A 24479-nucleotide genomic window follows, 5' to 3' on the forward strand; every position below is an offset into this window, starting at 1 on the left:
GATGACTAGTTACTAGTATTACCTATTTTAACACAATCAAAAAGGTTAAATATTGAAGGTTTAATATACAATGTCATTTTGGAAATTGTTGCACATAGACAGCAGCTCTCTCTCTCAGACGGACAGCCTCATTTGATCACTCCCAAGGCAAGCAGCTAGTCAACCTAATCAATGCTTTTTAACAAAAAAGAATTATCCAAATGCATAATACTGAGCTTCATTCAGAAGTAAAATGAGACATGCAACCATCACCTTAAATTCTGATCTCTTCCTTTTGTTCCATGATTGGCAGCCCAACTTCCAGCTGCCAAATCCCTAAACTAGGCTTCCTACACTAAGAGATGGGACCCCAAACGGGATCATAGGCTGAAAATTTTGAGCTGCAATCCAGAGGAAGCCATGGTTGCCAAGGAGATCCAGCATACTCCCTTGGCTCTTACAGTCTTCTCCCCCAACCCTCCGTTCTCCGAGGAATTGCAACAATTTTCAAGCCTTGAAATGTAGTTACAGTGGGAAAATTTTGAAAAGCTCTGGAGTTTCCTTCCCAGATCCCTCCACTCCTCTCTCCCCCCACTTAAGGCATCCTTAAAATCTGTTTGACAAAACATTTGGTCATCTGTTTTGATATCTCTGTGACTCAGGGTCAATTTTGGTTTGCTTATGCTCTTGTGAAGTATCTGGAGATTTTTTCTTTACAGAGCCAAAAGCACTATGTAAAATCAAGTTGACATCATAAATTCAGTATCCTAAGTTGAGACTAAAACTGTCTTCAGACTGCCTCAAATTAATTTGATTGACCAAAGATAGAGCACTAAACAATTGAACTGGGGTTGCGATGATCACTTATTTTAAAAAAAAAATTGTAATTATATATTATGTCAATATATGCTATAAAATGGAACCTATGAATAAATTTTACTTGAAATACTACCAACAATATTCATTGAACAAATATTTCGTTTTTTTTCTATTAATACTCACTTACCTGTTAGTGAAAAAAGCAACCCATGGCAAATTCTTGTCATGTGTATCTACAAAAACACTTTGTACCATAAGGTTTGGATCACAGCTATGCTGTAAACAAACAAATAATGGAAGAATCAAATCATTATGCAAAATCCAAGGAAAAGAAATGTACAGCGAGCAGGAAAAGTACTTGCAATGACAGTTACTTTGAATCATTTCTGTCTAGAGAGGTTTAAAAATGAAAAACGAAATACACTAGCCTAGAAATTGCATGGGGTGGGGTGGGGTTGGTTTGGGTTGTGGTGAATGTGAGAAACAATTGATGGCTTTGAACGGTAAGGTCAGAGGTGCACCTGCCATTGGTCTAGGTCACAACTTTGCAGCAACAGCCAAGTGAAAAAGGGTGGTGGCAGCAGCATTTGTTGGAGTGATAGTTAAGTGGCTACTATGTGCCCAAGGATCTCACATCAAACTTTTAGGCCATTACACTTTTTTTTAAGAACTTTACATTTGATGAGTGCATTTTTGCCTCAACTGGAAGCTCATTGCTCAGTAAGGCACCCAATTTGCACCTCCATAAATTTGCCAGAATCTACCCATGTCTCAGTTCATCTGCAGCTGAAACCTTCAACCACACTTTATTATCTTCAGAGATGACAATTTCAATGCACTCCTGAATGGTCTTTCATTTTCTTCTCTCCATAAACATGAGAAAATACAAACTTCTGCTGTCTATATCCTTCATCATAAGAAGTTATCAGCTCCTATCATCCATGTATTCCAAGTCCTAAACTGACTTCAGTTAAACAATACTTTAATTTAAAACTTTTCTTCATTGTTTTCAAAGTCTTAGATTGCCGTGCCTCTCCCTATCCTGGAATCTCTTCTGGTTCAGCAGCCTTCTGAGACATTTGTGCTCTATTCTGGCTGATTATTCCTGAATTAAAATGACTCCGCCATTAGTTGCCGTGTCTGCAGCAATTTGACTCACAGAATCTCTACAAAGCAGAAAGAGGCCACTTGGCCCACTAATTCTGCACTGACCCTCCGAAGAGCATCCCACCCAGATCCAGAGCCCCATCCTATCCCTGTAACCCTGCATTTACCCTGCCTAGCCTGTACATCCTTGGGCACTATGGGGCAACTCAGCATAGCCAATCCACCTAACCTGGTTAGGACTGTGAGTGGAAAACGGAGGACCCAGAGGAAATCCACACACAGGGAGAACATGCAAACCCCACATAGTCACCTAAGGCTGGAATCAAACAAGGGACCTTGGGTCTGTGAAGCAGCAGTACAAACCACGGTACTAGCATATCACCCAATGCTAAGTTCTCAAATCCCTTTCTAAATCTCTCCACAAATCTACCTCACATTTGTCTTTAAAGACATTCTTTAAAACCAACCTCTTTGACCAAGCTTTTGGTTATCTACATGAATATCTTTATAATTGGTTAAGTGTCAAATTTTGCTTTATGATGTTCTTGTGAAGAACATTTGGCCATTTCATTCACTTAAAGGTGCTATATAAATACAAGTTGGTGTTGTTTAGTCACAATACCTTAATCTGATTTTGGCAGCCAACTGAAATTTAAGTAATTGCATACAAAAATATACAGCTGATATTAGTGTGGAACTGTTTTTCTAATTCATGAAAATCTCTCAGATCAGTTAGTTTACTTACATTAATAAATCGGCCTACGTTTCCTTCTTTTGTAGCATCCAAAAAATAACAGGAATTCCCTTGTTCATTAACATTACATATTCTCTGTAATTCTGAAGCCTGTTCTTTGTGATGGTTATTCTGAATCAACTTGTCTTGTACATTTGCCTTCTGGTTGTTTGTTTCATTTTCCCATTCATCTGATGTCTTAGATGCTGGATTTTCACCCAAAGAAACAGAATAGTTTATTCCATAAGCGACACAGCTTCTATTGTCTGAGTCTCCTACAAAATTACCAAGACAATGAAGAAGTCACACATTCATATACTAATGTCATCCTTATGTTAAATAAAGCAATACTCGGGAAATGATCAGCAGGTCTGGCAGCATCTCTGAAGGATAAAACACAGTTAACGTTTCAGGTCCGGTGGCCCTTCCTCAAAACTTTGTTTTTGTTCCTGATTTACAGCATCCGCAGTTCTTTCGTTTTTTGTTACTCAGGAAATGTCCAATTATGATGAGCGTACATTGGTTAATGTTGGGAAGCAGTGACCGAGATCAAAGTGGAACAGTCTGGCTTGCTAGTTAAATTCAGAAAGCAGTTCAGTTAAATCACATACACAGTAAATAATACTCTGAAGTTATAGGCAAAGATAGCAATTTAATTCCCTAAAATTGCTTCAGTAAACCAATTAGGTTTTTACAACAATTTGATAGCTTCGTGGTCACAACTGATACTAACTTTTTATTTAAGATTTATTTGATATTTTTTCACAAATTCAAAATCATAAGTCTCATGGTTATTAGTCTAAAACTCTAGATTACCAATCTAGCAACATAACTGATAAAGCATCACATTCATTGTCACAGTAGAAACTGGATATTTTGTGAAAGGTTCATCAAAACCTTGTGGAAGTTCCTGTATATGTTGAACGAAACAGCTTACTTTCAGAAAGCTTAGAACACAGAGTTCCAAATATTACTCCTCAGTTGAGATGTGGTTAAAGATTACCGTCAACAAGAATGCAAGACAAGAATGATACAGACAAGACAGTAAATGTAGGAACACAGGAACGGTAGTATGGTTTTCAACCCCTTTGGGCCTGTACCATATATAACTCCATATACCTGCCTTTGGCCCATCACTTAATACCTTTGATTCAGCGTTCGCTGCTGCTTGTTACAGAGTCATACAGCACAGAAACAGACACTTCAGTCAAACGCATCCATGCTGACCAAGTTTTCCAAACTAAACTAATCCCATTAGCTTGCGTTTAACTGTTTTGCCTATATCATTCTAGTCTGAGATTGGTACAACTGCTACTGTCAATAAGCTGCAGCAGTGAGTCTCTGCATTCTTGTTGATTGTAATCCTTAACTACATCCTCTCAACTAACAACTAATTCTTGGCACTCTACATTTTATCCTTGTAAATCTTTTCTGAACTCTCTCCAATTTAATAACAGATATAGTAGGTGGACCAGAAGTGTACACAGTACTCCCAAATGGGTTCAGCAATGTCTGGTACAACCATAACATGACATCTCAACTCTTACACTCAGTGGTCTGAGCAATAAATGCAAGCATGCTAAACACCTTCTTAACCACCCTGTTGCCAGTTCCAAATATCCACCGCCCTTTTGTGTGTAATTATGTTTCCTAAAATCTCTCCTGAATGGTCTAGCCCTAATTGTCAGACTATATGCCCTAGTTCTAGAATCCCAATCAGCAGAATTAGTTTACCTTTATTCACCCTGTCTTTTCCTCTTAAGATCTTGAAGACTTCGATCAGATCACCCCTCAGCCTTCTAAATGCTAGAGGAAACAGGTCTAATTTGTATAGTCTCTCCTCATAATTTAGAACCCACGAAGATCAGGTATCGTTCTTATAATCCTACACTGTACTCCCTCCAGGGCCAACATATCCTTCCTAAGGTATGGTGCCTAGATATGCTCACAGTACTCCAAATGGCATTAAACCAGGGATTTCCAACTTCTATAACCTGTACCCCAGTCATCTAGATATAGAGCTGTCTTAGCTATTTTCTACATGTGTTTGTGGCATTTTACAGATCTAAGCACCTGAACCTTCCAAGCCTGTTTGGACATCCACTGTATTCAACTTCATACCATTTAGAAAGTAGCCTCCTCTATGCCTTTTTCAGACCAAAATGAATAACTGCACACTCACTTACACTGAACTCCATCTGCCACAGTTCTGCCCAATCACTTAGTCTAATCAAAATCCCTTTGTGATTTTATACTATCATCTACACTGTCTACAATACTGCCTAACTTTGTGTCCATGACATGGACGTGCCGCTGTCGGACTTGGGTCGACTAGGTCAGTGTGATTTCTGACTGTGTTATCAGTAGATTTGGATATGCTATGCTATTATCCAAGTTGTTAATAAAGAATGGGAATAATTGAGGCCGTAACAAAGACTATTATATGACACTACTGGCCACATCTTGCCAATGTGAGTACCTTTGAGAGATAATATGTTCTACCAGATTGACACCTAATTTTTGTTAAGTATGCTTGGTGCTGTTCCGGGCATGTTCTCTTCTGTGATTAATCGAACAAGGGTCGATACCCCAATTTGACGGGAATGAATGGCAGTGTGAAGGATATATTGGGCCATGGGCTGACATATCATGGCCGAATACAATACTGCTCCTGATAGTGATCCACAGCACCTCATAGGTGCTCAGTTTGAAGTTGCTAGGTGTATTTGAAATCCTTCCCATTTAACATGTGAATCAAAATTTACGGGAAAAGGGCATGAAAGTGGAAGTGAGGAGTGTCGGATCAGCCACAATCCTATTGAATGGTGCAGCAGTTTCAAGGGTCTGAACAGGCTTCTCCAGTTTCTATTTCTTACCATTAAACACAGCAGTAGTGTCTCAGAACATGTTGGAGGGTATTCTCAGTCAAAGACAGGACATCCTCCCCACAAGGACTGCACAGTGGTCATTCCTATCAGTATTATAATGGACAGTCGCAACTGTGACAGGTCAAGGAGGAGGTCAAGTATGGTTTTCCCTCTGATGGTTTCCGCACCATCTGTCGCAGACACAGTCTAGTAGTTATGTCTTATAGGACTTAACTAACTCAGTCAGTAGTGATGTTACTGAACAATCCTTGACAACAGATTTTGAAATCTCCAGTATAAACTATGCTTTGCCCACACTCAGTGATATTTCCAAATGATGTTCTACATGGAAAGTTATCAGATACAGGGATGATAAACAGGAGGGGGTTTTCCTGCTCAATTTTGACCCAAGATCATGAGATCTCTAGGGTTTGGAGTTAGTGTTGAGGACTCCCAGGACAACTCCTTCCAAACTGTATATCTGCATCTCTGGTGGGTCTGTCCAACTGGGTGGACAAGAAATGGCTCGGGATGGTGCTAGTAGTGTCTGATACCTTGACTGTAAGATATGTTTCTCTGAGTATGGCAGGATAAGGTTGTTGTTTAACGAATCTGTGAAACATCTCTTTCCATTTTAGGGCAAGTCCCAGAAGTTACTAAGGATGACTTTTCAGGGTCAACGGGGCTGGGTATGGCATTGTTGTTTCTGCAGCTTTGGTCAATGCCAGGAGCTCCACCAAATTTCATTCCATTCTTTACATTTTCTAGCAGTTTGAACTAAGAGGCTTGCAATGCTATTTCAGAGGGCAGTTAATTGTCAACCACATTGTAGTTGATCTGAATTCACATGTTTCCACACTAGGTAAAGACAGCAAATATCCTGCCCTAAAAACATTACTGAACTAGATGAGTTTTTTATGACAATCAACAATAGCTTTGTGACCATCAGATTAGCTTTTAATTCCTTGATTTATTAATTCACTTAAATTTCCATGAAGTGCATGGTGGGATTTAAACTCATAACCACACAATATTACCTAAACTCCTAAATTACTTCATTACTACAGTAGTCCTATGCCACCACCTCCTATCCCTCCCCCTCCCAAAGAACACATTAATAGTCTGAGTACCTTTTTTACACTATGTTTATCATCATTGACACCAATTACACTCTGTGATGCAGAAAACAAGCTATGAGGTCTGTGACAAAGTGTATATTGGATATTGAAGTTGAGGAAAAATAACCATGTAGTTTCAGTTGTGAAAGGGTCAATGCTTTTCAAAAAAACGTGGCCAGAACTTCATTTAGGACAGTGAACTAACTACAAAGTTTCAAAGAAGACCTGCAATGTAAGTTAAGTGCCTAACAGAATACCTGTAGTACTACTGATAAAGTGGCAATGAAGTTGAACATTTTTAATGAAAAAAATTAGAAGAAAACAGACTGAGCCACTGGTAGTTTGAGTTCAGATCAGAATCAAGCTTCAGTTCAGGATAATCAGGTGTTCAGTTCAGGAGTAGAGTTTCATCTGAGCAGAAAAGCAAGTTAGTTTTGTAATATCTCTGAGCTGGGAGTCAGGCTGCCAGATCTGAAGAAAAGCTTTGGCTATCAGAATTTTGAAGCAATAAGAAGTCTAAGGTTCATCAAAACTGGAAATATTAAAGCATTAAGATAAGAGTAACATTTCTCTACCATTGACTATTTCCAAAGGATCTTGTTTAGACAAAATGCAACTTGGTATTGCTGTTCATGCTAACTTTCTGAACGATCATATATGTAGCTTTTTTTTAAAATTTGGGTCATAACTGCTCACCCTTTTATTGGAGAACACAGACAGACTCGTCTTAGTATGTTCAGTGACTAACCAAACTGTGAAAATTAAACCTACGACCTATCAAGCCAAGTTTTACTTTGGGATCTGACTTGATCAGGATTACCATTGTACGGACTCATAAAGGAAAGCAATTCATTGAATTTAAGAGGGATCCAAAAATCTATATTAAAAAAAATTGGAGGATATGGAAATTCTGGACGTCAAACATGAGAATGGTTGTGATGTTTATTTTACAGATTGCTTTTGAATGATGTGAAGACTTTGCTAGGAGTGGGAGGCATTCCCATGGATTTTTTGAAATATTTGTCTGTAGTTAAATTGAGAGAGTTATCAGCTAACTTCAAGGAAGACATGAAGTTGGGATTTTCTAAGGATATCAATAGGGATTACCCAACATTTAGAATTTAAAGGAAAGAGCCCTGAAGCTGATGTGTCACCTCAATAATTAACTAAATTTTACTTACACATGCAAAAGACTTACAATATAGAAAGAAAAATGCAAAAAAAATTGGAAGAAAAGGAAATGGAAAGTAAAGAGAATGAAATTTTAAAAATGCATTGCAAGTGAAATTTCAGAAATTTTAATTTTGGGGAGGGGATGGGCGAGTTAGATAACAAGGAAGCAAGAAAGAAATGTCAGCGATGCCAAAGATGATTCTGATTCCAGCAAATGATTTGAGTTAAATGAAAATCCATGCTTCGTAGCTAAAAATTTACAGTAGATGCAGTGGAAATAAATTTCACCTCATTTGAAAAGATTGCTGGGAAAATGAAGTGGCCAAAAAACATTTTGACTTTAACGTTATAGAGTGTTTTAACAGAAAATGTTATGAAATGTGTACACCAGTTTATCAGAAGACCAATCTAAGGCTATCAAACTGTTAACAAAAACAAGGTTCATTACTTGTGGGCTTGTTCCTCAAACTCATCAATTAAAATATAGGACTATAACTAAGAAACCTAATAAAAATTTGTAAAAGAACAAAATATTATGGGATCATTGGTTTCAATCACTTAAGTTAGAAACAAAACTTTCAGAATGTAAAGGAAAATCATAACTACGAAAGAATTCCACAACCTCAAACTAGAAAACCTCAAAAATTATTTAGAGGAATGTCAAGCATCAAACATCTAAAAGTTGTCAGTTCTGGCAGATTCAGATGATATCTCACACAGAGAATCAAATGTCAGGAAATAGTCATGTCAAAAGTTTTCAGATGCAAGCTTTAGAAAATATATAAAAGGACAAAGTAATAAAAAACACTAAAACTTATAAGTGATATTAAAAATGCTTCTATTGTAACAGGATTGAATGCACTAAAGCCAATCGTTTGATGTCAAATGGAAGATCATTTGCAGTTGGTAATGCCTAAGGTATCCTGAAAACAGTGCAGGAAAGTACATGGGTATTAAAATTGTAGCTGTTATTCCCTTTGAATCTTCAAAGAGACAGATGACTTTGAACAGTCAAGGCAATTCTTAACAGTTGATGAAGAGAGTCAGACTATTGAAGGCTCTGAATATTTCAGAACAAGGGGAGGTGTATTTCCTTCTTCAATCCACAGAGTTAAACCTAAAGGTATTGAGACAAACTGGACCAAGTCAGTTGCTGATGCTGGACGATACAATTGCTCTTCCAGATGGGTCTATGAAGAAGAAATGATTATTTGGAGGTCTGCATGGTAGTAAGAAACTGGTTCCATTAAAAACATTGTGTAAAGAGTGATTTAATAAATACAGAATTTGAGGTCAGAATAGTGTAACAAATCCCCTTAGAAGGAATAGACTTTATTTTGTCAAATAACCTGGCTAATTCAAAAATATTGGCCTCACCAAGGTGGTGGACCAAGGAACAACTAATGGAGATCAAAGAAACAGAGGATCGTTAGGAGAAAAACATTGTATTGTTTCTTGCCTGTATTGTGACGAGATCTCAGGTCCATTGACTCTTGTTCTTTCTGTGCAATTCTATGATATGGGGAGATGATGTGGAAATGGAGTTAACTGACACAATTTAAGAAAATTTAATTGAAAAGGACAAAGGAAAAGAGAATGAGGCAGACATGTTTAGCCCACCTTATTTAGTAGAAAAGCAACAAGCAAATCCTGAATTGAGAGTTATACCATGAGGCCTGCTCAAAAAGTGAACCACAACCAATACATAAATAAAATTTGCAAGAATACCAAGTCAGGGGGAAAACCAACATTTACACTGCATGAGAGCAGAACTCCCTTTATTCGATGCCCTAATTGAGAAATTGGTCAGTGGGGTACTTGACCACTATTCACTGCAAACCTATCTTCACCAATGATTATACATGTTGAAATTCTCACAGCTCCACACATTGTAAGATTGGTCTGATCTGTGCTCTCATTATTCAGGCCTGAGCCCTCATTATTCAGGCCTGAGCCATTTGTTCATGGTTCAAACTTGATGCTGAAACAGGCAGCATCAAAGCCATTCTATACGATAACGGTTACATTCAACAGAACATTTCTCACAATGTATGCCGTGCAAACTCATGGAGGACCCAAAGGTGGTCACTCTTAGTACTGAAAAGTGTGTCCAGACTACCCCAGGGTTCTCCAGAAAATTCACAGAAGTTTGAGTTACAGGTAAAGTCAACCGTCTCCCACCACTACTACACAGAGGGAACAGAAGTAACGTTCAACACAAACAAGATGCTGTCATCATGCTGTTGCCTGAAAAGGAGTACTCAAACCTTTTGACCAGGCATTCTCTTGTGTGACAGACAAAAGGCAGGGAACTGACTCAGAACTTAATTAAACAAACCCTTCTTTATTTTAACTCCTTAAGTACTAATACTTAATATAAAATGTACATTTATTGCAACATTTACTTCTTATTTCATCTAACTTAACTTCAGCTTTAGCCTCACCTCATTTAACTTGGCTTTACCTTGCTTTATTTGATTCACATTTAAACCTAACTCTTACTTTAAGTTTGGCTTGAATCAAATACTACCCCAGTTCATGTCAGGTGATCAACTTTGTCTCAGTGCAGGTCTCACCTCATGGTTCATGGTCTTCTGTGAAATTAACTTCAGCACACGTGCTTTTCTGAAAAAATCTTTCATTAAATTATTTGAAATATGGTTCATTTCAGAAAGATGGCTCGCACTCAGCCAATGAATTAATCAAAGCCTGATCACATTGTTCGATTCCAACCAATGGAATTTACTAGTAAACTACTCCTAAATATTTACATAAAATCAAAAAAAGTGATATTCCATATCCCATATAAGGTAGCAGTGGTGCAATAGTGGAGACTACCATGACCACTTGCCTTATTTGGTCAATACAGGAAACTACAGGGTTCAGCAGTTTGTGGCTGTAGTTTTAACTGAGGTCAGAATTTAAACTGGTTTGACCAAAATTCCCAGCATGCTTCACTGTAGATCTTAAACAGTCTCAAGACATTTCTGTTGCTGGCCACCTGACCACAATGCCAGTGTGTCATATCTAAACACTTCTAGCAAACAGAAATTAATTGTGATGAATAACGAAAATGCTGAAAGGCATTTAGAAAAGCGTCAAAACATAAAGAACATTGCAAAGAGATAATGGGAACTGCAGATGCTGGAGTACTTTTTTTTGGTCACCTAGGATGATTCAACCCAATAACCTAACCTATATGCTGCCCTCTCATTAGAGGCAGATCACTAGCGGTGGTTTAACCTGAGAATCACCATGCCTCAGATGAGGGTGAGGTTGAGAAGGACAGCCCTTTATGACAACCACAGCCGGTGCAGGAATTGAACCTACATACGTCACTCTGCAGCACAAACCAGCCATTTTAACCAATTGAGCTTATGGAACTGAAATATTAAACAAAAAGCAAGTAGTACCTCAATCATTTCACGTTGCCTATCGTACAGTTTCTACTGCGCATTGTGGATGCAACAGCCTTGCATCACTACTCAATTTCTGCAAAGTAACTGTACTTTAACTGGGTACAAATAACTGACTGAATATTCAACACTGCCTCGAATGTACAGAGCTTTTCAAAATTAAGCATGTTGCAAGTATTTATACAAACTGTCCATAACACTGTGGTGAATACTTTTAACTACCACCAATGCTGCTGACTCCTACTACGATGTGAAATGGTTAATGCTGCTTCTCTGATTCAGGCAGCTGCCTGTGGTATGCATGAACCATTTAAGTGGCAGAAACTACAATTGAACAAAACTGCTCAAATGCCAGTTTCAGCAAGATTATGAACCCACCATCATCCAGATTTCTGGCCCTGAAACTATAAATTACTCCGTACTAAAATACCTTTATCACTGTTAATAAGTCGATTATCTGACAGAGTAGTGTGTCGCTTTAGTGAAAATGGCTCAAGTGTTCTTGGGACTTTTTTGGATCGCTGCCCTGATAGTTCACTGTTGTCTTCCTCTGAACTGCTGTATGTAATTGAAATCTGCCCCTGAAATACAAAAACAAAATCAGAATTTTACAGCCAGAGCAAAGTCTCAATGGTGATAATCAGCTGTGCACTTGATGCCAGGCACAAAAATTAAGGTAATAAGAAATGCACTGTTACAACATATAGGAGGACATAATAATAATGGATTGTACTTTGCTGAAAAATTATTTTAGAAATACTTGACCGAAGTAATTAAAATGGGACATAGATCTTCTGTAGGAGTCTCAAACTTTCTGGATTTTCGCACACAACATAAATATATGACATGTATTGTTACAATGTCTGGAGTGAATTAAGGAACTAAAACAAGTGTTAAACTGATGACCTTTTGCAGTCTACCTACTAATCTCAATTTAATGACGTGTTACATTCTTGTAACAAAGTCCAGACTAATGTAATCTCCATCTTTTTAGGCCAGAAATTATATTCCAGAACTAAATTAGATTAAGAGTGATGTCATTTTTTTGGTTGGTTAATGTGACAGAATGGCATTATATTTATTAGTGACACTGTTTTGAAGCAATGAGAATCTCACTGTTTACAAAGCCTTCCGATCACAAGTACAAAGTGTGTATTTCCTGCAGGCAAATAACCTTAAACTGAACTTTATATCAATTTTCTTTCTCTAGTTAACAACAATGCTGTTGCCTTGAGATCTTCCCCAAAAGGCAGCAGAGCTTAGTACTATCCCAACATAGACAATTGTGAAAAACAATTTCTACCACAAAAGCTAGTGGGAGAATCAATCTCTATGCAATTTGCATCCATCCACTAACTTTCTTTGTAACATGAGTATAAATTGAAATTGTTCCATTGGACAAGTAATTACTTTTCAGCCTTTTGAAAAAGATTATTTGGTCATTATCTCATTGTGTAACCTTACACGTAAATTGGCTGCTATATTTGCTTCTATCAATCCCAACAAAAGTTCTCACATCTCTTCAGATCTAGAAGCAATCTATGACCATATCAGCAAGAATTGGAATAATGAGGCATGGGCTGATAAGTGGGAAGAAACATTTGCAACAAACAAAAAACATCTTCAACAAAAGAAATACTAAACAATTCCCTTGACCGCGACAACATTAACATGTCTGAATGACAGGGAAGGCAATGGCCTAGTGGTATTATTGCTAGATTATCAATCCAGAAACTAAGATAATGTTCTGGTTCAAGTCCCACTGTGGTAGATGGTGTAATTTGAATTCAATAATAATTTAAAAATCTGGAATTAAGAATCCACTGATTCTTAAATGAAACCACCAAACCAATGAAACCATTATTGATTGTTGGATAAACCCATCTTGTTCACTGATGTCCTTTCAGGAAGGTAATCTGCCACATGACTCCAGACCCACAGCAATGTGGTTGACTTTCAACCGCCCTCTGAAATGGCTGAGCAAGCCAATCAGTTACATCAATTGCTACAGTGGCAAGCAGCATTCACACAACATAAATGCCAGGCTATGACCATCACCAATAAGAGACAATCTAATCACCGCCACTTGACATTCAATAGTGTTATCAGCACTGAATCCCCCACTATCAACATCCTGGGTTTATCACTGACCAGAAACAACTGGACTCATTGCATTAACACAGTGGCTACAAGAGCAGGTCAGAGGATCAAAATACTGCAGCCAGTAACTTATCTCCTGATTCCCCAGAACCCGTCCACCATTTACAAGGCACAAGTCAGGAGTGCAATGGAATACTCAATTTGCCTGGATGCGTGCAGCTTCAACAAGACTCAAGCAGCTTAACAGCATCAAGAACAATGCAGCCCATTTACTTGGCACTACATCCTCAAGCATTCACTCCCTGCACTACCAATGCTCAGTAGTAGCAGTATGTACTATATACAAAGTACACTGCAGACATTCCCCAAAGATCCTTAGACAACACCCAATCACTTCCACCCAGTAGGACATGGGGAGCAGAGACACAAAAACAGCACCACCTTCAAGTTCTCCTTCAAGCCACTTACCACTTGGAAATATTTCGCTGTTCCTTCTGTCACTGGGACAAAAACCTGGAATTCCCTTCCTAATGGATTTTAGGGGCAACCCACAGCATATGGACTGCAGTGGTTCAAGAAGGCAGTTCCCCACCACGTTCCCAAGGGCAACCAGGGACAGGAAACAAATGTTGGCCTTGAGCAACAAACAAATGAGCGACACTAACATGCCTCAAATGAACATTAAAAAGACTCGCTATCAACTTCCTGGGGTTTACCATAGGCAGAAACTTAACTGGATCAACAATGTAAATACTGTGACTGCAACAGAATCCTGTGGCAATTAACTAGCTTCCTGGATCACCAAAGCCTGACCAACAAAAGCAATGCACAAGTAAGGAATGTGATGGAATACTCTCCAGCTGCCTAGATAAGTGCAGCTTCAACAATATTCAAAAAACTTGAAACCAAACAGGATAAAGTAGCCCCTTTGTCCTCATTCACCACCTTAAAAATGAATCCCATCTACCAGTGCCATACAATGGCAACAGCGTGTGCTATTTATAAGATTCACGGCAGTATCTCACCAAGCTTGCTTTAACCACAGCTTCCAAATCTTTGTCATCTGGAAGGACAAGGGCAATATATGCATGAGCACACCAGTATCTATATGTTCCTCTTCGAACTGTACAGCATTCTGACTTAGAAATCTATCGTTACATTTTTCACTGACACTGGATCAAAATGCAAGAATTCCATTTCTAACATCACACACTGTTTGTGTCCTTACACCTCATGGACTACAGCAGTGCACCTCATTATCAAGGGAAATTTGGAATGGACAACAAACACTGCCCTCACTAGCAATGCTCAAATACTATGAACAAATAATAGGAGTCTAACTGAAGAATGTGTGCCTGTTCAAATGGTTGTAAAAGACCCATGATACTAATCTAAATGAGAAGATTGGCCTTTCAGTATCCCAACGAGCATTCACTCCACAACAATGACTACATCAGACCAACTAGAAGCAATTTGTTCATTATTCCTCTCACCTTCACTTCCCAGAAGTTAGTTAGTTGAGAAAACATGTAAGGCATTAATGTGTGCACCAGTGTTATTAATCTTTTTAATCATCCTTTACCTGCTCCAGAAGCCGCCTTCGTTGAGCCTGCAGAAGGGCTGTCTTTGTTTTAGGCCTTTTATTTGTTGACTTTTCAGAACTATGAAAACATGACTTTTCACATTCAGGCTTCTCCCTGCTATTCAAAGAGTTTTAAGGAAAATGCAGCACAGGAGAATTCAAAATCACAATAGTGCTAACAGTGTAGGACCACATAATCTGTGCATCTTTTAAATCTTAAACATTTTGGGTACAAAATTGCTTGAAAAATATTATGTTAACATGCTCACTGATCCTCTCATTTAACTACAGGTAGTTTATCAAAGACATATTAAAGCATAAGGAGGTTTTTAAAATTTTTTCTTCCAACTACTGACTAGAAATCTAGATTGTATCGTCTCATCCCTTTCTCACATTCGTGCAGCTTTATTTTTGCTCTCAAAATACATTTTCCATCCCTCTTTTTCATTGTATATCTTTTGCTTTTCCCCTTTATCCTCATTCCCTCTTTCATTTTGTCTTCAATTCTTTTCTTTGATACCACATTTTCTCATTTTCATTCCTCAAGGTTACTCTCAAGGTCACTAGCACATTTTCCGGAAAGTACATTCCTTGTTTTTTGTTGCAGAATGAAGATTTTTGTTTATGTAGTAGCCATTAATTCTGACATTGCTGACTGACAGTATCTCAGTTCATACTGACACTCTCGTTCATCCTCCTCCTCCTCAAAGCACATGATCTTCTGAGATAGCAAGGTGTAGAGCTGGATGAACACAGCAGGCCAAGCAGCATCAGAGGAGCAGGAAAACTGACATTTCGGGCCTCGACCCTTCTTCAGAAAAAAAATGAAAAAGAAGATCACATGGTCTTCTTGCCCTATTGTAAATACATTTGGAAATGGTGGTGGTTTATAAAAGTGTGTTCCCCTTCCAACTCTGTCTTGATTTAGCCCCCTTCCCATCTCCCTGCCTCTCTCTCACTTTTAATGGTATGCATTGCCTTAATGGTTTTTGTACATAAATTAATCGATTGGAAAACACAGGTGATTTATTGGCAGTGGATATTATTACTTGAAAACAAAACTACGGGTGACTTGGTGATGGAAAGAACATTCAGCTGTGTGAAAGAGCACTTCTGGAATATAAAAGAAAAAGAAAATTAACAAGGTGTGGTTTCCACCTGCACCCTTGAAGCCTTTAGTGTGGAGGGCAGCCCAAGGGCTGGAGTGCATTATCTCCCTTTCCAGCTCCACTTTGATAGGGTTCTCTATTTCCCCAGACTGCATTCATTTTCAGTTATGATATCGCCCCTAATGGACAATATTTATTAACTTTATTTTAAGTAGTCATCCGGGTGATTTGATTGTGCGTTAATTTAAAAAAAACCTAGATAGGCCCTCTTACAGTACAGTGGTGGTGTCCCTAACCCCAGACTAGAAAGCTTGGGTTTAAATCCCAACTGCTCCAGAGATGTGTAATAACAACTCTGAATGGGTGGATTAGAAGAATAGGTTAAATACTTCTTTTTCAAATTAAAAGAACTCATTTCCTAGTGCCTTGTGATATTACCCCTACCTCTGGTCCATAACGTTCAGGTTCAAGTGTCATTTGTCCCAGACATATATCTTAGCACATCTGAACAGACTGATTTCAAACAAAAACAGCTGAGTTCATCCCCGGTGGGATATTTGTCACTTGTTATTCAGGTGATTTGATAATGGGGTCACAACATTTATAAAGAGCTTAAGTAATCCTGCTGTGCAGTGGGAATATCCCTCCCTATGAGTCAGGAGGCCTGGGTTCAAGTCCCATCTGCTTCAGGAATATATACTATGAACTGGTTGATCAGAATATCTAAAAACAAATCTGGGTGACTGGATAACTTTGCGGTGGGTTTCATTTCTTAAAAAAAAAATGCTCAGTCCTTCCCCAGTTGAGCGAAGACTTCTAGACAGAGAAGGACAGAAAAAGGGTTGAAAGATGGAAAGTGATATTCGTACTATAGTGCAGATTTGTAATAAAATCTTTGTAAATCTCTGAAAGTCTGTTGCTGCCTAATTCAACATATGGATACTGGAGATGAAACATCCCTTCCCATCCATGTCCCTGCTTTACCATCCCCTCAATTTTCCATTTTCTCACATCTCTCAGTCCCATTTCCACCTATTTCCCATCTAAATGGTATCATTAAGACCAGTGTCTCAACCTCAATGTCCAAATTAGAATTAGACTTAATTAATTAAATCAAGTACAAAGTATAGGAGAGTACAGTAAAATGTGTACAATGTCATCACACAAGGGGCATCTTCGGTACAAAGTAACTCGGTACAAATTATGCCACTAATGAAATGGATCCTGTACCTGCAGAATGCAGAAGCCAAGCACAAGTGTTCATGTGTTCTGAAATACAAATTCTTATGTTTGAGTATTAATATGCATGTATTCATCTTCACAGGCAGAAGAATAGGCCATTGTGCCTCTCTCACTTAATCTAACGTAAGAATTAGGGGCAGGAGTAATCAATTCGGCCCTCAAGTTGTGGCTGATCTTATTTCAACCTTAACATCAATTTGCTGCCCTCTCTCCATAACCAGTCAACCCATTACTAATTAAAAATCTGTCCATCTCCCCATATTTATTCAGTGTCCCGGCAACCACCACACTTGAGGGTAGTGAATTCCATAGATTTAATGACCCGTTCAAGAAAGTAATTCCACTTCATCTATGTTTGAAATCTGTCACCCTTTAGTCTAAAAACTGCATATACTGCATCTACAGGAACCCATTATCCACTTTGCTTGTTACATCTTCAAAGAGCCCTAGCAATTAGTCAAACATGATTTAGCCTTCATAAAAAAGTACAGACTCTTGATGGATACATTTTGATGTTAAAAATGTCCTGTCACTTTCAATCATTTACTAACCTGCATCTCAATTCATTTTACCTGTTTTTTTGTAACCTTTCACACCTTGAGTAAATATTTTGATCAGCAATTTAGGGAATTTAAATTTCAATTTATCTAGTTTCAACAGCTCTTCTAATGTCTGACCTGAAGCTTACCCTTTTTGACTTAAGGCTGAAGTTCTATGAAAAGGAGTTGCTTCTTCTATTTTCATATCGGTCTTTCTGTCTTCCATTGCATCCATTAGTTCACCATCTGATTCCAAATGTGATCCGTTTTTCTCTGCCTTGCTGGAAGGCTTTACTATGTTGCTACGTCCCACATCAATATCATAATTAATCATTTCATCATTTCTCTGGTTCTCCACTGCATTTACAATGTTTAGTACTCTCCCTGAGACAAAAACATATTAGAATCATCAATTTAATCTGTCCTAACAGGCTTCCGTTCACAAATACAACTTATGCATACAAGAGCATGAAAATCAAAAACAAATTCAACAGTTAAAGAAATTGGGGAGTCAGTCTTTTTGCACAAACCAGATGCCATATTTCTTACATTAAAACTACACTTCAAAAATATGTTACAGGGGGAAATACTTTTCTACAAGGTTATGAACAGCACAAGCCCAACTTCTTAACAGGATATGACGAAGCTTTACGTGCATGTTTATTTTCATTATAAGAAGATAAGGTCACCAAGTATCCAACCAAGCTCTTCTTTTAAATCAACGACCTTATTATACACCTCTTGGAGTTGAACCTGGGTCTCTTGTGTCGGGGTAGGGACTGCACCACAAGAGGGCCCCTTTCCAACCAAGCTAACCAGTTTGTCTGTGGTTGGATCACCTGAAGTAAATTTTCAATCAGTGATTAAATGCTTAATTTTTTTCTGAATGAAACTCAAATTAAGAATCTTTAAAGTGTCGATAATGCTGTCAAGGTAGCATATATTTTGCTCAATAACTACTATCACACTAGACAGGCTACTTGGACACTTTTTTGAGCATCAAGAGTCAATACCATATTTTTGAATAAAAACCATCAAACAGAATGCTGAAGAAAATCAGCAGGCCTGGCAGCATCAGTGGAAGGAAAAACAGAGTTAATGAGTCAAGTCCCCCACACTAACTCCTTGTCAGAACTTGTTGAATAAAGTCACATTTAGGTGGTAGAGGTTGTGGATTTGAAAGGCTCTATTGCAAGAGCTTCAGTTAATTTCAATAAGATCAGAAAAGGAAAATTTGGGACAACAAAAAGTATAATTGCAGGAGCTTTGGTGAGTTGCTGCATCTTGCAGATGGTTTATATAGCTGCCACTGTGCAGTGGAGGTGAAGGGATGAATGTTGAAGGATGTGGTGCCAAACAAACAGATTGCTTTGTCCTGGACAATATTCAGGTTCTCGGACACTATTCAAGCTGCACTCATTCAGGCGAGCAAAGAATATTACAGCACACTCCCGATTGTGCTTTGAATTGGCTTTGGGGTGTCAGAAGGTGAAGTTGCTTGCTGTTAGTCTCTGAGCTGTTCTTCCAGCCACAGTATTTATACGGTCAACCCAATTAAGTTTCTGGCCAATGGTAACCCCAAGGTTGTTGACAATGGAAGATTGCTAGTACCACATGCTGCACTCAACCAAATGCTGCCTTTACATCAAGACAGTCATTTCACTGTAACTACAGCTGTTTTGCCCATGTTTGGACCAAAGCTGTAATGGAGTCAGGAGTGCCCCAGGCAAAATTCAAACTGAACACCAGTGGCCAGGCTACTGCTGAGACTGTGCCATTTGATAGCACTATCAAGGGCCCTTTTGATCATTTTGCTGATGGTCAAAGTGTACACTGTCCAGGCAATAATTGACCAGGTTGGATTTGTGCTGCTGTTTGAACACAAGGCAAACCTGTTTAAGTTTCAGTATTACTGGGTAGATGGCATTCTTGTAGCTGCCATGAAACAGATTGTCTGAAGACGCAGCTAGATATGTGATGCTGGAACGTCAGGAGGAGATGGATCATCAACTTGGTATTTCTGGCTAAAGCTGGTTACAAATGCCTCAGCCTTGTCTTTTGCAAGGAATTGTTGTGCTTTTCGATTATTGAGGATGGGAATATTTGTGAACTGTCTCCTCCTTTTAGCTGCTTAATTGTCCACTGGCGTTTACATCTAGATGTAGGAGGACTGTGAGATCACCTAGTTCTGTCTATTGCATACTGTGCCAGGTTCATTCTGTTGTTTCCCCTAGCTTGATGCTAATAAACTCAGAACCTGTCTGATCAGGGCAAGCGAGAGTGGGTCCCATGAAACAGACTGATGGTCCTTTCTGAAGCACAGGTCTGACCTGTGATTTGGGAACAGGATCAGGATTCAATTTTGTTCCCCACTCCCCTGCCAAGCAGTCACTATTTAAGATTTTGACTAGGGTATTAATTATCAAGGGATCCTTACCCAATTAAATGTAGCAATCAGGTCTCAAAGTTGGACAGCCAGAGCCACAGGGTACAGTCCTGAGTAAGTAGCTGAGAAAGCACTGAAGATAAATGGGGTGGAAGGATGAGACGAACAGAGGTTTGCAGCTGTGTAGAGTGGTAATCCCCTCCACAAGGCAGCTCATGGCTGCATCTGTTCCAAAGCCTGTAGCTCTGCCTGGAGGGTTGGACCTTCAGCTTGATACTGGGTGATGGTCTCCAGGCAGCTGAACTACCTTTCAAGAAGCATAATTGGCTGAAAGAGAGTAGATAACATTCCCTGGGCTCCTAACCTGCCTCCCCTAAAATGGCCATTGGGAACACAGAGTCAAAAGATGAGGAATTCAGTCAATGCGAGTATTTTTAGGCTCTGAATGCCTCCATTCCTGACCTTGATGGAGCCCAAGAGTTCTGTCCATAGAACATAAATTAGGCAATATAAGTTAAAACATTTACTTCAGTGCAAAATTGGAAACTAAAACAAAAAGGAATTAGAAAGGGCAAAATATACAAAATTAGACTTAAAAGAGAGATGGAAATAAAGATACGGGCTAGTTTAAACTAGATTGATGGGGATGGGGAACCGGATTTGTAATTCAGAGGATGAGGTATTCAACTTTCCAACAGACACAATAGAGGTTGTTAATAAAGAAATGCGGTTGATGGAGCGTAATTGTGGATGCAGGGATGGTTTGAAGTGTGTATACTTTGATGCTCTAAGTATCAGAAATAAGGCGGATGAACTTAGAGCATGGGTCAGTAGTTGGAACTATGATGCTGTGGCCATTACAGAGACTTGGGTATTTAGATGCTTTAAAAGAAAGAGGGAATATGGTAAAAGAGTTGGGACAGTGACATTGCTAGTCAGGGCTAGAATGACAGCTTCGGAAAGGCGGTTCGAGAATGACATGTCTACAGAGTCAAGTTCGGGTTGAGGTCTGGAACAAGGAGCAGTCACTTTGTTGCGGGTTTTTTACAGTCCCCCAAATAGTTGCAGAGAAATAGAGGAGTGGATTGGGAGGCAGATACTGGAAAGGTGCAGAAGTCACAGGGTTGTAGTCATGGTTGACGTCAACTTTCCAAAAATTGATTGGAACTTTTTAGTTGTAATAGTTTAGATGGAATGGATTTTGTCCAGTGCGTTCAGGAAGGATTCCTGACACAATATGTAGATAGACCAACATGAGGAGAGGCCACTTTGGATTTGGTGCTTGGCAATGAACCGGGCCAAGTGTCAGACCTGTTGGTAGGAGAGCATTTTGGTGGTAGCGATCATAACTCTGTTACTTTTATGATAGTCATGGAAAAGGATAGGTACATACAGCAGGGTAGGGTTTATAACTGGGGAAAGGGCAATTATAACCGGGTAACATAAAATGGGAACAGATGCTGTCAGGGAAGAGCACTATTGCAATGTGGAGATTGCTTAAGGAATGCATAATGCGTGTGCTTGATATGTTTGACCCTAGCAGGCGGGCAGTTGATTGAGGGAGCCTTGGTTCTTGAGACAGGTCGAACGACTAGGTAAGAGGAAAAAGAATGCTTATATAAGGTTTAGGAAACAAGGATCAGAAAAGGCTCTACAGGGATACAAGTTAGCCAGGAAGGACCTGAAGGAAGGGCTTAGGAGAGCTATAAAGGGGCATGAGAAAACCTTGGCAGATGGGATCAAGGAAAACCCCAAGGTTTTTTACACGTACGTGAGGATTAAGAGAATGACCAAGAGAAAGGGTAGGGCTGACCAAAGATTGTAAAGGGAATTTGTGTTCAGAGCCTAAAGAGATAGGAGAGGTCCTTAACAAATACTTTTCTTTGGTATTCACAACTGAGAGGGACCTAGTTGCAGGGGAGGACAGTGTGAAACGGGCTGGTAGGCTAGAGGAGTTGGATGTTAGTAAGGAAGATGTACTAGGAATTTTGAGGAACTTGAAGACATACAAGTCCCCCAGCCCTGTTGGGATTTATCCTGATTCTGTGGGATGCGAGGGAAGAGATCGCAGGGTCTTTGGCGGTGATCTTTTCATCCTCACTGTCCACAGGTATAGTGCCGGAAGACTGGAAAGTGGCAAACGTCATTCCCTTATTGAAAGGGGGTATAGGGATAACTCTAGAAATTACAGGCCAGTTAGTCTTACATCAGTGGTCAAATTGTTGGAAAGGGCTCAGAGATAGGATTTATGATCACTTGGATAGGCACAGTTTGATTCATGATAATCAGCATGGATTTGAGAGGGGTTGATCATGCCTCACAAACCTTAGTGAATTCTTTGAAGAGGTGACCAAACACATGGATGAAAGTAGAGCAGTGGATGTGGTATACATGGATTTAAGTAAGGCATTTGATAAGCTTCCCCATGGAAGGTTCATGCAGAAAGTAAGGAGGCATGGGATAAGGAGAAATGTGGCAGATTGGATTCAGAATTGGCTGACTCTTAGAAGACAAAGGGTGATAGTGGACGGAAAATATTCAACACAGCGCTCAGTTACGAGTGGTGTACCACAAGGATCTGCTCTGGGCCCTCTTCTATTTGTGATTTGTATAAATGAATTTGGATGTAGGAGTGGAAGGGTAGGTTAGTAAATTTGCGGATGATACAAAGGTGGGTTGAGTTGTGGATAGTGCAGAGGGCTGTTCTAGGTTACAAAGGGACATTGATAGAATGCAGAGCTGGGCTGAGAAGTTGCAGATTGAGTTTAACCCTGAAAAGTGTGAGGTGATTCACTTTAAAAGGGCAAACTTGAAAGCAGGATACAGGGTTAACAGAAAGATTCTTGGCAGTGTCGAGGAGCAGAGGGATTAGGGTTCATGTCCACAGTTCCCTGAAATCTGCCACCCAGGTGGATAGAGTTGTTAAGAAGGCGTATAGTGTGTTAGCTTTCATTAATAGAGGGATTGAGTTCAATAGCCGTGAAGTTGTGCTACAGCTATACAAAACCCTGCTTTGGCCACATCTGGAGTATTGTGTCCAGTTCTGGTCACATCATTACAGGAAAGATGTGGAAGCATTGAAAAAGGTGCAGAGAAGATTTTCAATGATGTTGCCTGGAATGAAGGCAAGATCTTACAAGGAAAGGTTGAGAGATCTAGGCTTTTCTCTTTAGAACAAAAAAGGATGAGAGGTGACTTCATAGAGGACTACAAAACGATCAGAGGTATAGAAAGAGTGGATAGCCAGAGACTTTTTCCTAGGGTGGAGGTAGCTATTACGATGGGGCAAAATTTTAAAGTGAGTGGAGGTAGATACAGGGGAGACGTCAGACGTTCTTTACTCAGAGTGGTAGGAGCGTGGAATGCATTGCTGGAGAGGATAGTGGTGTCGGTCTAATTACGGGCATTTAAGCGGCTATTAAATAGGCATATGGATAATAATATAAGGTAGGGGTGGAGGTTAGATAGACCTTAGGTTTAGGCTAAAAGTTCAGCACAACATCGGGGGCCGAAGGGCCTGTAATGTGCTGTACAGTTCTATGTTCTAAAGATGAGAGACAATAGAAAAATGAAGAAGGTATTCCAATTTCTTAAAAATCTCTAACAATATTAAAACCTGAGACTCTACAAACTTAAAAAATAATGTTCCGTGGCTGCAAGAAGTTGTTTGGTAGTAAACAAGTTCCAATGTTTCTGTCATATTAAGTGAGCAAATATTGCTACTTCAGGCCTTTCATGTGTTTGAATGCGCAGTTTAAGCCGAATAAATCTGACAATGGCTTCCTAAAATCCTCATTTCATTCCAGATATAACACCCTGCTAACTGATTTACTCCACACTAACAGTGAGCACTGATAGCTTCACTGAAAAATCCAGGCTATTAATTATGTAGATACGTTAGTGCAGAACCTGAAGGAATGTTACACTTTTGCAGATTCCAGCTTTCAGGTGAGCTGTTAAACCACGGCTCTCTGCACTTTCAAGTGGACATAAAAGACCTCCATCATGCACTATTTCAAGTAAAGGTAAGGGAGTTTTCAACCAACATGACTAAAACAGAGTAGAGTAATTCATCTCAGACTTTAATTGCCACAAGTCCCGACAATACAGCAGTAGTTCCATTTCATGGTGTGTGAAGCTCTTTGAGTCATCCTAAGTTCTTAAAGAAAATTATGTGAAGTAAGCTAATGCTTTTACCCTCAAATTCATCATGGACACAGAATATATACAGCCCAAATACTTGAAATAATTTCAGTAATTTACATTTGTCACCATTTTTAATTCAAAAGAATTATGTATAAAACTGTGA

The 24479-nt window shown here is 39.2% G+C and overlaps 1 protein-coding gene across 11 annotated transcripts in view; it reads right to left on the minus strand.

Moving 5' to 3' along the window:
• setdb2 (SET domain bifurcated histone lysine methyltransferase 2) overlaps nucleotides 1-24479 on the minus strand; it is a 72900-nt gene that overhangs the window by 2295 nt on the left and 46126 nt on the right. For 9 of the 11 annotated variants that reach the window (XM_048540555.2, XM_048540556.2, XM_048540554.2 and 6 more), the window contains 5 exons: nucleotides 17934-18168; nucleotides 14895-15012; nucleotides 11643-11793; nucleotides 2651-2913; nucleotides 986-1074 (listed from right to left, as the gene is read on the minus strand). In XM_048540555.2, coding sequence (XP_048396512.1) covers nucleotides 986-1074; nucleotides 2651-2913; nucleotides 11643-11793; nucleotides 14895-15012; nucleotides 17934-18168 — 856 coding nt within the window. The remainder of the gene's footprint in view (nucleotides 1-985; nucleotides 1075-2650; nucleotides 2914-11642; nucleotides 11794-14894; nucleotides 15013-17933; nucleotides 18169-24479) is intronic. The other 2 variants (XM_048540557.2, XM_048540559.2) reach the window with 2 other exon arrangements.

The sequence above is a fragment of the Stegostoma tigrinum genome, chromosome 12 (genome assembly GCF_030684315.1).
Source record: "Stegostoma tigrinum isolate sSteTig4 chromosome 12, sSteTig4.hap1, whole genome shotgun sequence".
NCBI lineage: Eukaryota > Metazoa > Chordata > Chondrichthyes > Orectolobiformes > Stegostomatidae > Stegostoma > Stegostoma tigrinum.